At 42.4% G+C, this 15,543-nt stretch overlaps 1 protein-coding gene across 2 annotated transcripts in view; it reads right to left on the reverse strand.

Annotated features, from left to right (window-relative positions):
- The window catches only part of TG (thyroglobulin), a 230,637-nt gene that overhangs the window by 134,097 nt on the left and 80,997 nt on the right, over positions 1-15,543 (reverse strand). For both annotated transcript variants that reach the window (XM_033933389.1, XM_033933388.1), the window contains one exon: positions 14,689-14,843. In XM_033933389.1, coding sequence (XP_033789280.1) covers positions 14,689-14,843 — 155 coding nt within the window. The remainder of the gene's footprint in view (positions 1-14,688; positions 14,844-15,543) is intronic.

Genomic DNA, 15,543 nt, shown 5'->3' on the forward strand with positions numbered 1-15,543 from the left:
CGTTCAAATACTTAAAGGGTATTAACGTAGAACAAAATCTTTTCCAGAGAAAGGAAAATGGTAAAACCAGAGGACATAATTTGAGGTTGAGAGGTGGTAGATTCAGGGGTAATGTTAGGAAATTCTACTTTACGGAGAGGGTGGTGGATGCCTGGAATGCGCTCCCGAGAGAGGTGGTGGAGAGTAAAACTGTGACTGAGTTCAAAGAAGCGTGGGATGAACACAGAAGATTTAGAATCAGAAAATAATATTAAATATTGAACTAGGCCAGTTACTGGGCAGACTTGTACGGTCTGTGTCTGTGCATGGCCGTTTGGTGGAGGATGGGCAGGGGAGGGCTTCAATGGCTGGGAGGGTGTAGATGGGCTGGAGTAAGTCTTAACAGAGATTTCGGCAGTTGGAACCCAAGCATAGTACCGGGTAAAGCTTTGGATTCTTGCCCAGAAATAGCTAAGAAGAAAAAAAAAAAAATTTAAATTGAATCAGGTTGGGCAGACTGGATGGACCATTCGGGTCTTTATCTGCCGTCATCTACTATGTTACTATGTTACTATGTTTTATAAAACGGTATATTGTACTGTGGCTTCTTATGTGTTCTGTTTCGTCACTGAATTGTTCAGTCGTCTTACTTTGTGAACCGCCTAGAACTCTTTGCGTGTTGGCGATATAGAAAAATAAAGTTATTATTATTACTGGAGTAGAGGCGTAGCCTAGTGGTTAGAGCAGCTACCTCAGCACCATGAGGTTGCGAGTTTGACTCCCACTGCAGCTCCTTGTGACTCTGGGCAAGTCACTTAACACACTTTTATTTCCCTAGGTACAAAATAAGAACCTGTCTAAAATATGTCGACTGCTTGGATTGTGTAAACCACATGGAAAAAAAAAACAGTAAATCAAGTCCCATTCCCTTTACCTTTAATTTTTTTGATATGAGAGAAAAAGACTTCAGACACTCATTTCACTGAAGCAGCTTCAGGTCTTAAAAAGTGAACACAGAGCATAACTCAAGCCATCACAAGTCAGAAAAACCTCCTCATACGTGTACAAGTGGCAACAAAGACTGGTACATGTATGAGCAGTTAGCTGAAATGGCAAAAGCTTGACAGAGCCCACCATTTCACAATAAAGCTTCCTCAGGAGCAGCCGCTCAGAAAACACTATCAAAACATTGCCACTGCCGAATTATACAGCTCTGCAATCATTGGGGTTTACAACATTGATTTTTTTTGTTACTGAACATTTTGTGGTAACCCTTCTTCGATAGAATTCCACTAAGCATATGGCTAGAATTTGTGGACGGGGCTCGAAACAACTAATCATCCAGATATGGATATACTTGTATACCCTCCTTGTAGAGGTAGGCCGGAGGTAAGCTGCCACTATAGCCATCACCTTGGTGAAGGTTTGTGGTGGTGTAACTAGCCCAAATGACAGGGCAGAGAACTGGAATTATTGTTCCAGAACATGGAACCTCAAATACTTTCTCCCCCAGCACCACCAAGGCAAAGACTGACCCATTTCCATGTGGAAGCACGGGACCTTAAGGATGGCATTTTTTGACTTCAGGTCCAGAATCAGCCTCCATTTTTCTGAGCCTCTTTTGGGCACAATGAAGTATATGGAGTATTTGCACAATCCTGATTCTATATCTGGTAAGGCCTTGATAGTTGCCAGTTCTAATAGTCTCTGCACTGTGCCTTGGACCTTGACTGTTTTTTCCAGTCTTCTCACTGAGGATTCTATAAACAGTTCTGATGTAACTTCCTGTTTTGGAGGAGAAGGGAAGTAGGCACGCACAGTATTAGAGCTGCCCCACGGCATGGATTGAATTTGCTTATAGGCTGCGGCAGCGGCGGGAGAGAGGGCAGCGAGGGAGTCAAAGGGAGGGAAGCTTACATCACCTCACCACGCAGTCAGGCCCACTACCCTGTTTGCTGCCCCCTAAGCCATCCCAATGGACTTGTGTGCCTAAGGACCCTTGACAAATTAATCCTGCTCTGGGTGAAGCCAATAAAAGCAAGTGATACTCTATACCAGGGGTGTCCAACCTGCAGCCCCGTGAAGTATTTTGTGCGGCCCCGGTCGAGGGCGATGCAGTGTTTTCCTCTGCTGCTCCCAGATGTTTACTATCTGGCCGGCTCCCTCCTCTGTTTTGCTGCAGCATTTGCGCGGCCCCAGAAACATTTTTTTCGGCCAGTGCGGCCCAGAGAAGCCAAAAGGTTGGTCACCCCTGCTTTATACACACACCCTGCAGATGAGGGTGCATAAACCCACTGGTTCAAGACTGACGTTCCTATTGAACTAGAAGGGTTTGTGTTATGTAGGCCTTCCTAATGCATAATATAAAAATAGTCCTCCATTCCTTGAACTTACTTTTGTGAATAGCATGATACAAAAATGATGCATAGTGGCAGAGAATGAATGCATAGAAGTGAGATTAAAACAAAAGAGAGAGAAAGCAATAAAGTAGAGAAGCAACAAGTTAGAAAATTATATAACAACGAAAGAAAAGAGTTACTTTGACCAAAAAGGGGAGAAAGACGAGTGGACAGAAAAGAAATAATAGACACAAAGATGAAGAAAACAGCTCACTGATGGCACGACACAAGAGAATAAACACAGATGAGAATGTGCCACCAAAGAGCGTGGGAAAGAATTTATTGTACCCTAGAAACAATGCTTATATACACAATAGTTTCAGATTCAATGAAGACGTTTTCCAAGGCTTCAAAAGGCTTCTATGATTTATGAAATTAAATCAAAATGGGAAATTTGCTAACAACATTAGGCTCATCAAGGGAAAACAAGAGGAAGCATGCCATAGTTGGAACATTTGATACATGTGATGCCTTGAGATCAGTACACCCCCAAGAGGGATGGCAAAGCTTCATCCAGTTTTCAAAACAAATGGGGGGGGTAACCTTGTTGTGGTGGTGGTTATAACCCTAACAGCAATAGTATTTCTCTAAAAAAAAACTAGAAAGAAGAACTAGAGCACATAGATTTATAATATTCCATATTGTACTATGGAACTTTGTAAATGTTATGTTAATCAGGTTTTCTATTCTGCCTTTACCTATTCAGTTCAAGGTCGGATTACATTACAAGAAGTTGGGTCAGTTATAGACAGTTTGACATAGATATTTAATAGAGTTGCAAGTACAGGTAAATCAGTATCAATAATAATAAAATGCTAGAGGCGCATGCGCTCTTAAAAATTCGTGAGCGCTGGCACCCTGAGGTGTACTTCTGTGCCAGTCCTCAGGGCGCCTGCGCCAAAGACACCAGCGACTCCTTCCTCCCGCTCCTCTTCAAAGCGGCCTGCTCAGGTTCGCCAGCCGCTGTAGCGAACCTCGCAAGCCGCTCTCCACCTGCAGAAGAAGGAGTCGCCGTGTCACCTCCCGCCCTCACTCGCTGCTGCCGCCGCCGCCGCTGATCCTCCTCTTCAGAGCAGCCTGCGATCGTGGCCGGCTTTAAAGAACCTCGCAGGCCGCTCTCCAGGCTCATTAGCACGCTCCCTCTGACGCACGGGATCGCGTCAGAGGGAAAATGCTACCGAGTCGGAGAGCAGCCTGCGAGGTTCGCTAAAGCCGTCCACCACGATCGCAGGCTGCTTTGGTGAAGAGGAGCAGGCCAGAAGACGCCTGGATGTTGGGAGGGTAAGAAGGGAATCAATACCGGGAGCCAGGGGGAAAGGGAAAGGGAGCTGCTTTGGGGGGAGGGTGTGCTGGGGGGAGACAGTAGGGGCCATGGAGAGATAGGGAGAGGGAAAGGGGGCAGCTTTGGGGGGAGGTGTGCTGGGGACAGACATCTTTGCTCAGGGGGGGGGGGGAGACAGAAGAGGGCCATGGAGAGACAGTTAGGGAGAGGGAAAGGTGGCTGCTTTGGGGGGGAGGTGTGTCCTGGGGGCAGACAGCTTTTCTCGGGGGGGGGGGGGGACAGAAGGATACAGACAGCAGCCAATGAGAGAGAGATAAAGAAACAGACAGACAGACACATCTATTCTAGCACCCGTTAATGTAACGGGCTTAAAGACTAGTAGTTAAATAATACAGTTAGGTCATAGTTACAAATACATAGTTACAAGTTCAAGTATGTCATCATTGGTGCATCATTATGTCCCAGGAGTTGTATTGGACAGTTTGGAAATGGGTTTTTACAATTACCATTTCAGTTGCTTTCAAGTTGGTTCCCTGTCTTGGTACAGAAATGCTTTTAAAAGTTTTCTGAACCTGAGATAGTGGTCACAAGATTGTAGTGTAAGTGATAGTTGGTTCCAGCATTTTGCTAATTGATATTGGATGGATAAGGCAATTTGCCTGGTAGACTTTATATTGTTGCACGCTGGGAATTTTAAGTAGAAAAGATTTCTGGTGGAATATCTGTTGGAGGTACACTGGAGTAGGATGGCCAACTCAGGTAGCTGGAGGCATTGCCTGTCAGGATCTTAAAGGCAATGATGCCTAATTTAAACTTGATCCTTGCGATTATGGGCAGCCAATATAGTTTCATATAGTAGGGCTATAGGTGTTATGATTTCCATAGTCCGTATATGAATCCTACTGCTGCATTTTAAACTAGTTGTAGACATGACAGCAATGCTTTAGAGCAAAGAATTAGTGTTACATTACAGTAGTCTAGTCGAAATAGGTTTGGGGATCGCACTAAAATTTGGAAAGCCTGTGTTTCGAAGTATTTTCTGATGGATCTTAGCTTTCTCATCACAAGGAAAGATTGTTTTATTATTGATTGTATGTGGCTCTTCATGGATAGGTGGTTATATCTATCCCTAAGATTTGGGATTGTAATTCTAATGGGAAGACTATGTTTTCCACTGTAATTCTTGGAGTGTAGCGTGGATCAGTTGAGTGTCCTAGCCAAAGGAATTTGATTTTGTTCTTATTTAGTGCTTTGAAACTGAGCACCCTAATCTCCACAGATGTCAAGGAATGGAAAAGAGTAGAGATGGCCAAGAAGATGAATAGCAAGATCACAAAAGTCATAGCAAAGGATTAAAACTTTATTAGACTTAATCAATAAAGTTGTAATTCTTTGGGGTGAATCCTGTGATTTTGCTCTCCATCTTCCTGGCCATCTCCAGTATTTTCTGTTTGGGTTTCTAAGATGGCATTGAGGTAACCTACATAAAGTGGTCATTGCTAAAACCTATAATTCAATAAGAACAGGGAGGTCTTGCAGGTTTTAGAAGTTGTGTGGATTATTAGAAAGCTTAATGCAAGTGCATAGAGGAGAATGTGGGATTTTGATTAAACGTTAGTCTCATACAAGGGGGTGCTGAAAAGTTCTCAGCCCAACCAAGAAGAGAATGACGTGGATATGGTTCAATTAATGATCTGAAACAATGTCAAAATATAGAATTTTGTTTCTGCAAATTGACACTTAACAAAATAAGATAACACTCTTCAGCTAAAGTGGAAAAATAACGCTCTAAATTTAGGAAGTTGGTTGGACTGAGAACCTTTCAGCACCCCCTTGTAAGAATCAGAGAGGAAGAAAACAAGGCTGACAGATCTTATTGGTGAACATTATGGAGGTCACTGCTCTATCAGATTTTGAGCAAGCGGTAATAAGAAGGTCAGTTGAAGACATGAGGAGGGGGATATAGGGATGGAACTGGTATGGGTTGTGTATTGGTTTTATATGCTTATCTATCCTATGTGGAACAATCTTGACAGGGCCAATTTGGTCTCTTTCTATCATTTACTATATCTTGTTATTTGGTACTGCCAAGCCACATGAAACTTTAACGTCTATCTTTCTTCTCTCGGCTCAAATCTAAGCAATCTCGGCATAAAACTATTCAGTTATGCTGATGATATTGCCATTTTAATGCCCTGTAATACGACAGTAACCAATATATATAATACTATAGATACTGTCCTGCAGCTAATGGAAACATGGATGTTAGAATTCAAGCTGAAATTAAATTGCGAAGAGAGAAAATGTTTCTTTGCTTCTCCTCGTAAGATGTCTTTTGAACCAACTTTAAATTTAAATAACACTCAATATCAGATTCACGCCTCACTTAAAATTTTAGGAGTCACCCTAGATCAACAGTTAACTATGAAAAATCAGGTAGATGCTGTGATCCGAAAGGGCTTCCAACACATTGTGGAAACTATGAACTATTTGATTGTACTTTGACATTTCTGCATTCAGATTTTTGATTCAGTCATTATTATTGAGCCAACTGGATTATTGTAATATCATATACCTTGCTGGTACAAAGAAAAACATTACTAGATTAAGAATCATCTAGAATACCGCGGTTAGGATTATTTATGGCTTGAAGAAATTTTGATCATCTACATTGGCTCCTGGTGGAGGCCCGCATAGTTTTCAAATTGGGCTGTATGTACTACAAGGTCGCCTATGGTCAGCCCCCCCCCCCCCCCCTTTACTTGGTAGCTGCATTTTCCATTGCTTTTCACAAAAACACCAGAATCATGCCTATTTTATATTTCCATCTGTTAAGGGCTGCAAAAGTAAATACTATGACTGCACTCTTGCTTTTCAGGCAGCTTTCTATGATAAGGACTTTCAACAACTTCTGTCTTCATCCTACTCTTATCCACACTTTAGAAAATAATTAAAAACATTCCTTTTCTCCAGGTTTATAGCTAACTAATCCTTTCCTACATGATGTCCTCTCAATTTGTACGTCTTCCTTATTAATTTTTTGTGAACCGCGTTGAACTTTACAGCTATGCAGTCTAGAAATCTGATGTTATGTTATATGCTTTGACAAAAGAGAGAGAGGGATAAACATCTTAACATCCTGACCAGTGTGGCTTTTCTGATGTTTTTACATTGAGTGAAAAACAAGGGGAATAGGATAAAGAATAAGACAGAAACAGGGAATGGGGAGACTAAAGAGGTAAAAACAGGAAATGGAAAGCTAGTAAGTAGGCACAGGGAAAAAAAGAGGGGGGGGGATCAAAGACAAGACTGAAGAAGGGAAGAGGAGGAATGAAATCTATCTATATGGAGAAAAAAATGATGACACAAAAGGATCAAAGTCAGAAAGAGATAGGAATAGAAGATAAGAAAATACCGGGATCTAAATTGCATATATACTAATGCAAGGAGACTAAGAAACAAAATGGGGGAATTAGAAGCCATGGTCAATGCAGAGGACATAGACATCATTGGAGTCGCTGAAACATGGTGGATTGAGGAAAACAAATGGGATACAGCACTGCCGGGGTACAAGCTCTATTGCCAGGACAGGTCAGGACAGAAAGGAAGTGGAATAGCCCTATACATAAAAGAAAGCATACAATCGACAAGAATGAGCACAGCAGAGATGGCCAACAAGCTGGAATCACTATGGGTTAAAATACCAGGAAGGAAAGGGCCTGAAATAAAGATGGGCCTATACTATCGTCCACCCGGGCAAACCGGAGATATCAATGAAGAAATGGAAGCCAAGATGAAGCAAGAATGCAAAAGCGGTAACACAGTTATTATGGGAGATTTCAACTACCCCGTGATAGACTGGAGTCTTGGACGCTCAGGATGCGCTAGGGAGACAGAATTCCTGGAGGCTACACAAGATTGCTTCATGGAGCAGCTTGTTAGAGAACCAACGAGAGGAAATGCCACTCTGGATCTAATCCTAAATGGGTTAAGGGGACCTGCAAAGGAAGTGGAAGTAGTGGGACCGTTGGGAAACAGCAATCGTAATATGATCAAGTTCAAGGTTGAGGTTGGAATACCAAAAGGAAACTACAACATAGCGACAACATTTAACTTCAGGAAAGGAAACTACAAAGCAATGAGGGAAATGATAAGGAAGAAACTTAGGAACAATTCAAAAAAATGGCAAATGGTAGAACATATATTGTCTAAATATTCCCATATATTTAAGAGAAAGTGTATACCACTAATAATTCAATTATACTTAGGAAGAGACCTCAGTAACGGAGCCCACGCACAGTGAGCTCAATATGTTTTTGGAATACATCAATATATGTCATCCTAAAGTAAAATTTACCTCTATATGTAGTGAGATTGAGTTATCATTTTTGGATGTTCATATCAGAATCATTGATGGGGTTTTTGACACTAAAGTCTATACTAAACCCACAGATAGTAATGCTATGTTACATTTTTCCAGCGCACATCCTAGGTCTCTAAAAACGAGCCTGCCGTTCTCTCAATTTCTGAGAATCAGACGTATATGTACTTCTGATTGTGAGTTCAAAAAACAAGCCACTCACTTAAAGGAAAGACTCTTACAACGAGGGTATCCCTCTAACACTATAGCTAGGGCTTATAAAAGAGCATACTATAATCATCGGGATCTTTTACTACAACCAAAGCAGATGACTAAAAGCTCAGCAGATGACAAGCAGATGACATGTGTACTAACCTACTCAAAGAATAGCTATCAAATTGCACGTTCACTCAGGAAGCACTGGGCGATGTTAAAAATAGCTGGGACATTTAAGGATTACTCCTTAAGAATTGCCTATCGCCGCACCAGGAATTTAAAAGAAATGCTTTGCCCGTCTCAACTTCCCCAGCAACAAACTACAGAAGTTGTAAATTATTCGGGCCATCATGAGTGTGGGGAGTGCTCTTTGTGTAGTATAATGGAATGTACTAATCGATTTATTAACCCAAAAGATAAAAAAGAATATATCCTTAAACATAATTCAAATTGCAAAACTCAGGGTGTGGTCTATGTTCTAAGATGTCCGTGCGATTTGATATATGTTGGTCAGACATCTCGTAAATTTTGTGTCCGACTGACCGAACATAAAAGCACCATTAAAAACCACAATCTAGGTGCTCCACTGGCGAGGCATTGCATAGCCAAACAGCATGAATTTTCAACTTTAAAAGCATTGATCATTGAAGTATTGAAACCAAACATACGAGGGGGAGATTTTAGTAGGATTCTTGCTCAGCATGAGCAAAGATGGATCAATCGTCTGAACACCTTATATCCCAATGGACTAAATAAACATATTGAGTGGCAACATTTTTATTGAATGTTATGAATGAAGCAATGGGGAATGTTAATAGGCTAGCTATGGCCATCGGTTACGTTGTGACGCTAGTGATTCGTTGCCTGACGTCATCACGTTGCTGTGTTAAATAGAGGCTGTCGCCATTTCGAGTGTGACTGAGTTGACTGATAGTGTGTGTTAAACAAGTAAGTAGAATTGTTAGCCTTTAAGGTTTGTAAGGGCTAACCTATAATTTTAAAAACTAATTTTAATATACAACATTTTCTTTTTGTTGTAGTAGCTTGTTGTACGTGAGAAACAGCCCTGAAGCAGTAGACAAACATTGAAGTCTACGAAACGCTGGCCACGTTGGTATCACAAGATATACGAGCTCTACTAAAAAATGAAAACTAAAAGTTAAAAAACGAAAGCTAAGTACTTGTTTCACAAAGACTAATGTTTAACAACAATTTGAAATTAGAAATGTTTAATAATAATTTGAAATTAGAAATGTGTGAGTGATGTCAGTTTGGTCTCCAATGAGTGAGTGTAGACACCTGACGTATATTAGATAAAACAGGAGTAATTTTAAAAATAAAAAAAAGGGATTAAAAAAATAAATATTATGAATAAATACTGATACTCCATTTATAAAATAGTTAGAATATAGGGTAGAAGATATATAGGAAGGAGACCGATGATTGGAGCAAAGGAGCATACAACCACGCTGAAATTTCGGTCTATGAAAAACGACTGTGCGTGGGCTCCGTTACTGAGGTCTCTTCCTAAGTATAATTGAATTATTAGTGGTATACACTTTCTCTTAAATATATGGGAATATTTAGACAATATATATTAGTTTTTTCCCATTGGGGGGCTCTACTATAGTGTAGTTTATAAAATGGTAGAACATGCCTGGTCTTTTTCAGGGACACGGTGAGCGAGGCGCAAAATCTATATATCCCCAGATTCAGAAAGGGGTGCAAAAAGAGTCAAACAAAAGACCCGGCGTGGATTTCTAAAATAGTGAAGGAAGCGATAGGCAATAAGAAAAATTCATTCAGGAAATAGAAAAAGGACAAAACTGAGGGGAACTGGAAAGACCACAGGAAGTATCAAAAAGAATGTCACCGTGTGGTTCGAAAACCCAACAGAGAGTATGAAGAGAGGCTAGCCAGGGAAGCACGAAATTTCAAACCGTTCTTTAGATATGTTAAAGGGAAGCAGCTGGCTAGGGAGGAGGTGGGACCGCTGGACGATGGAGACAGGAAGGAAGTGGTGAAGGAGGAGAAAGAAGTGGCAGAAAGACTTAACGTGTTCTTTTCATCTGTATTTACAAATGAAGACACAACCAACATACCGGAACCTGAGCAAATCTTCAATGGAGATCATGCAGAAAAATTAACATCCATGGAAGTGAGCCTTGAAGACGTACGTAGACATATAGAAAAATTAAAAACTGACAAATCCCTGGGTCCTGAAGGAATTCATCCAAGGGTTCTGAAGGAACTAAAGGAGGAAATAGTTGAACTACTGCAGCAAATTTACAATCTATCCCTGAAAACAGGCATGATCCCAGAGGATTGGAAGATAGCCAACGTTATGCCCATCTTTAAAAAGGGATCAAGAGGTGACCCGGGAAACTACAGACTGGTGAGTCTGACCTCTTTTCCAGGGAAAATGGTGGACGCACTGATAAAAGAAAACATCGATGAACATCTTGAAAGAAACAAACTTCTGATAACCAGCCAACATGGTTTCTGCAAGGGAAGATCGTGCCTAACGAACTTATTGCACTTCTTCAAAGGAATTAACAAACGGATGGACAGAGGAGACCCCATAGACATCATATATCTAGATTTCCAAAAAGCCTTTGACAAGGTACCCCATGAATGCCTACTTCGGAAACTGAAGAACACTGGGTGGAAGGAGACGTACATAGATGGATCAGAAACTGGTTGGCAAGCAGGAAACAGAGGGTAGGAGTAAAGGGCCACTACTCAGACTGGAGGAGGGTCACGAATGGTGTCCTGCAGAGCTCGGTGCTCGGGCCACTGCTATTTAATATATTCATAAATGATCTAGAAACAGGGACGAAGTGTGAGATAATAAAATTTGTGGACGACACCAAACTATTTAGTGGAGCTCGAACTAAAAAGGACTGCGAAGAATTGCAAAGGGACTTGAACAAACTAGAGGAATGGGTGACGAGATGGTAGATGAAGTTCAACGTTGAGAAATGTAAAGTATTACATGTGGGAAGCAGAAACCCGAGGTACAACTATACGATGAGAGTGATGATACTGAATGAGAGTGCCCAAGAAAGGGACTTGGGAGTAATGGTGGACAAGACAATGAAGCCGACGGCACAGTGTGCAGCGGCCGCTAAGAGAGCGAATAGAATGCTAGGTATAATCAAGAAGGGTATTACTACCAGAACGAAAGAAGTTATCCTGCCGTTGTATCGGGTGATGGTGCGTCCGCATCTGGAGTACTGCATCCAATATCGGTCGCCGTACCTTAAGAAGGATATGGCGTTACTCGAGAGGGTTCAGAGCAGAGTGACATGTCTGATAAAAGGTATGGAAAACCTTTCATACGCTGAGAGATTGGAGAAACTGGGACTCTTTTCCCTGGAGAAGAGGAGACTTAGAGGGGATATGATAGAGACTTACAAGATCATGAAGGGCAAGAGAGTAGAGAGGGACAGATTCTTCAGACTTTCAAAAAATAAAAGAACAAGAGGGCATTTGGAAAAGTTGAAAGGGGACAGATTCAAAACGAATGCTAGGAAGTTCTTCTTTACCCAACGTGTGGTGGACACCTGGAATGCGCTTCCAGAGAATGTAATAGGGCAGAGTACGGTACTGGGGTTCAAGAAAGGATTGGACAATTTCCTGCTGGAAAAGGGGATAGAGGGGTATAGATAGAGGATTACTGTGGGCCGCCACGTGAGTGGACTGCTGGGCGTGATGGACCTCGGGTCTGACCCAGCGGAGGCATTGCTTAAGGGAAGACAACAGGGAGTGAGAAGAAATAAAAAATGAAAACAGATTAGGACAAACCAAAGGGTCCTTTTATTAAGGTGAGCTAAAGATTAGTGCATGCGAAATGCTAAGGCGCCCATAGAATATAATGGATGCCTTAGCATTTAGCATGCGCTAAATGGGATAGTGCGCCTTAATAAAAGGACCTCCTAGTTTGAAAACAATAAAACAGACAAAAAAACCCAGTATCTTCCAGTGTTTAGCCATTCTGATGGTAAGAACCTTGAGATCTATACCAGTGGTTCCCAACCCTGTCCTGGAGGACCACCAGGCCAATCGGGTTTTCAGGCTAGCCCTAATGAATATACGTGGAGTAGATTTGCATGCCTGTCACCTCCATTATTTGCAAATCTCTCTCATGCATATTCATTAGGGCTAGCCTGAAAACCCGATTGGCCTGGTGGTCCTCCAGGACAGGGTTGGGGACCACTGATCTATACAGTTCATACTACTAGGGTTACCAGATTTTACGTATGTAAAATCCGGACCCAAAGGCCTTCCCCCAGGCCCACCCAGTTCCACCCATCCATGCCCCGCTACGCCCACCCCAGCTTCACCCCCTAGGCCCCCCTCCTGCTCATCTCAGTTAGAAGGGTATCTGCGCATGCACGAATGCCCTTCCTGATGCGATTTGCTTTTCATAACCTGGACAAAGTGTCGGGTTTTGAAAAGCTATCCGGACGCCCGCACATGCCCTCTAAAAAGAGAACATGGCCGGGTAAATCCGGACGTCTGGTATCCCTACTCATTACAGGAGCACAGAAGCAAAAGTTGACTTGGGGGTGCCACAATCATTTGAACCAGCTCTGGGTTCCCTGTCACATTAGAACTCATGTAATAATGCCACTATGTCACCTATATCCTTCTGTTCTCCCTTCCCCTCACCCTTACTTTCCCTCTGGGACTGTCAGTGGAATGATTTTATGATTTTTATATTTTCTAAATATATAGCCAAAAAACTCAGATATAGTGAAAATCAACAGTAATTGATAAAACATTTTCATCACAGTGAGATGCACTGTATCAGATGGTATGTTAATAACACAGTACAGGCTGAATGACCATTTTCAAATGGAGGAAAAATGCCTCGGACAAGAGCCCTCCCACCTCCACAATGGTGGAATAGCGGTGGTGGAGCAGTAACCTCACCGGCAACATAAGATAAGTTGAATACGTTTCTATCATCTATCCTGAAATATCTTCTAAAAGCATAACACAGCACAGAGCCTGTTTCATTTAATGGAGGATTTTTTGCCGGTGAGGTTACTGCTCCACCACCGCACTTTTATAAAATAAGCACTTTTCTCCTAGGACAAGCAGGATGAGTCAGCCATATATGGGTGTTGTCCCAATAGCTCCCAATTTGCGGATAAGCTCTCCAATAGCTCAGAGAGATTTTTTTTTTTTTCCTCTCTCTCTCTGAGCACGTGCAGTGCCCGGGCCCCACTGGGCATGCCCGAGCCCTACCCATTTCCCCCTGCTTCCCCCTAATCCACTACCACACTTTTATAAAATAAGCATTTTTATAGAATCATGCTTAGCAGTGTCTAAGCAGCCAGCCCAACCAGAAACACAAACATTTTCTTAAGCAATGGAGGCTCTTAGAGAGAGAGGGTTTTCTGAAGCAGAAACAACTCCCGTAGGAGGACCACCATTATTGGCATGCCAAACCAGAGAATGGCTCTCATGGAGGTTCCAACTCATGGAAAAGGTACAAAAACATGACCAACCTAGACTTTCCAGTTCAAAGCACAGGTAAAAGTAGACCAGAGAAAAAAAATAACTCCCATTTAGTGTCTTCTTGCCCTAAATGAGTGCGCCTAAGTCAAACCATGCCCAAAATCTCTCCCTAACACGTCTATTTGCTGGTAGGCACCCTGGTGTAGAATACTAAAAGAAATAATAAATAGCAAAACCAGAAGAATAAAAATGACCATAAGGTTTTTGACCAGTGTTAGAATTAAGAGCCCCAGTGAAAAAGCGGTATATTTAGCATCTGGGTGTTTGAGGTTAGGGTTAGGGTTTTTTCCATGAGGTCTGTAGTAGAGAATGACACAGGGACAAATTTTTCTAATTTTTCCCGTCCCCGCAAGTTCTTTTCCAGTCCCTGTCCCATTCCTGCAAGCTCCGTCCTCATCTGCACAAGCCTCAAACACTTTAAAATCATAAGTGTTCGAGATTTGTGTGATTAAGGCAGAGCTTACAGGAACGGGGCAGGGACAGCAACAAAACTCACGGGGATGGGACGGAGAAATTGAGTTTCTGTGGGGACGGGAAAAAATTTGTCCCCGTGTCATTCACTAGTCTGTAGTATACACAGTTCACCTATTTAATTTATACTTGGTTCTACGGTGGTTGACATTTTGTAATATTTTTAAACACAAATGTGTTTCCATTTTATGTTGGAAAGATCACCCTACCACTTCATTCCATTGACCAAAAATAATACAGGCAAAAATCACTTAAAATTTCGTGCAAAATTAGACACTCATTTTGCCAGGTGGAATAAGGATGAAAAAACGGTAATTGCAGATATCTGCTATAGGGGGGGAAAAAAAAAGTCTCTGCACACCTTTGGAATTTTGGTGAGATGCCAGCATAGAGCAGATGAAATAACAGAGACATGGAGAAATAATCATTATTACAGTTACATATACAAATACCTGAATATGACACAAGCCACGTGCTTTTAGATCATCCAGTATAAAAGTCTGAAATGCTTGAAGTAATCCAGTGTAGTCAGAGGTACAAGTCTTCCCAGATGGAAGCAGAAGCTGGAACTGTGTCTGTGTCTGCACAGTCTGGAATAACTGCAGCTCTAATAAAAAAAGAATACAGTAAGTGCACACCTCATTTACCGCCGTGACTGTCAGTGGAAAACTGATATGATGAATCATCTGAAATTCCCTATTTAATTTATTTAGAAGCAGAATCTTAAATGTCATGGTACATAATCAAGCACAGAAAAGTGGAGATGGAACAGTGCACAAATGGTCATAATGGTGAAAAATTATTCTGGAAAACTTTACTGATTTCACCTGACATGGTCTGTGTTTTGGTTCGAAGAGCCTACCTCAGGGGCACATATGGTGTCAGTAGGGGCAGTAGCGTACCAAGGGGGGGGGGGGCGTTCCACTCCGGGTGCATGCCCCAAGGGGGTGCATAGCTGGCTACCCACCGGGGAATAGGCTGCCATCGGAAATAGGCCGGCGCTGAGTTCTCCCTCCCTGCTTTTCTTCCCTGCGGGGTCGACCAACTCTCGCCACCCGACGTCAATTCTGACGTCGGAGAGGATGTTCTTGGCCAGCCAATTGCTACCTGGCTGGTCCGGAACGTCCTCTTCGACGTTAGAATTGATATCGAGCGGCGAGAGTTGGTCGGCCCCGCGGGGAAGAAAATCAGGGAGGGAGAACTCGGCGCCAGCCTGTTCCCGATGGCGACAGTGGCAGCCTTTCCCCGGCGGTGGTGGCAGCAGCATGTTTCCCAATGGCGGTAGCATGGGGGAGGGCAGGGAGAAA

This window comes from Geotrypetes seraphini, chromosome 2 (assembly GCF_902459505.1).
Source record: "Geotrypetes seraphini chromosome 2, aGeoSer1.1, whole genome shotgun sequence".
In the NCBI taxonomy this organism is placed as follows: domain Eukaryota; kingdom Metazoa; phylum Chordata; class Amphibia; order Gymnophiona; family Dermophiidae; genus Geotrypetes; species Geotrypetes seraphini.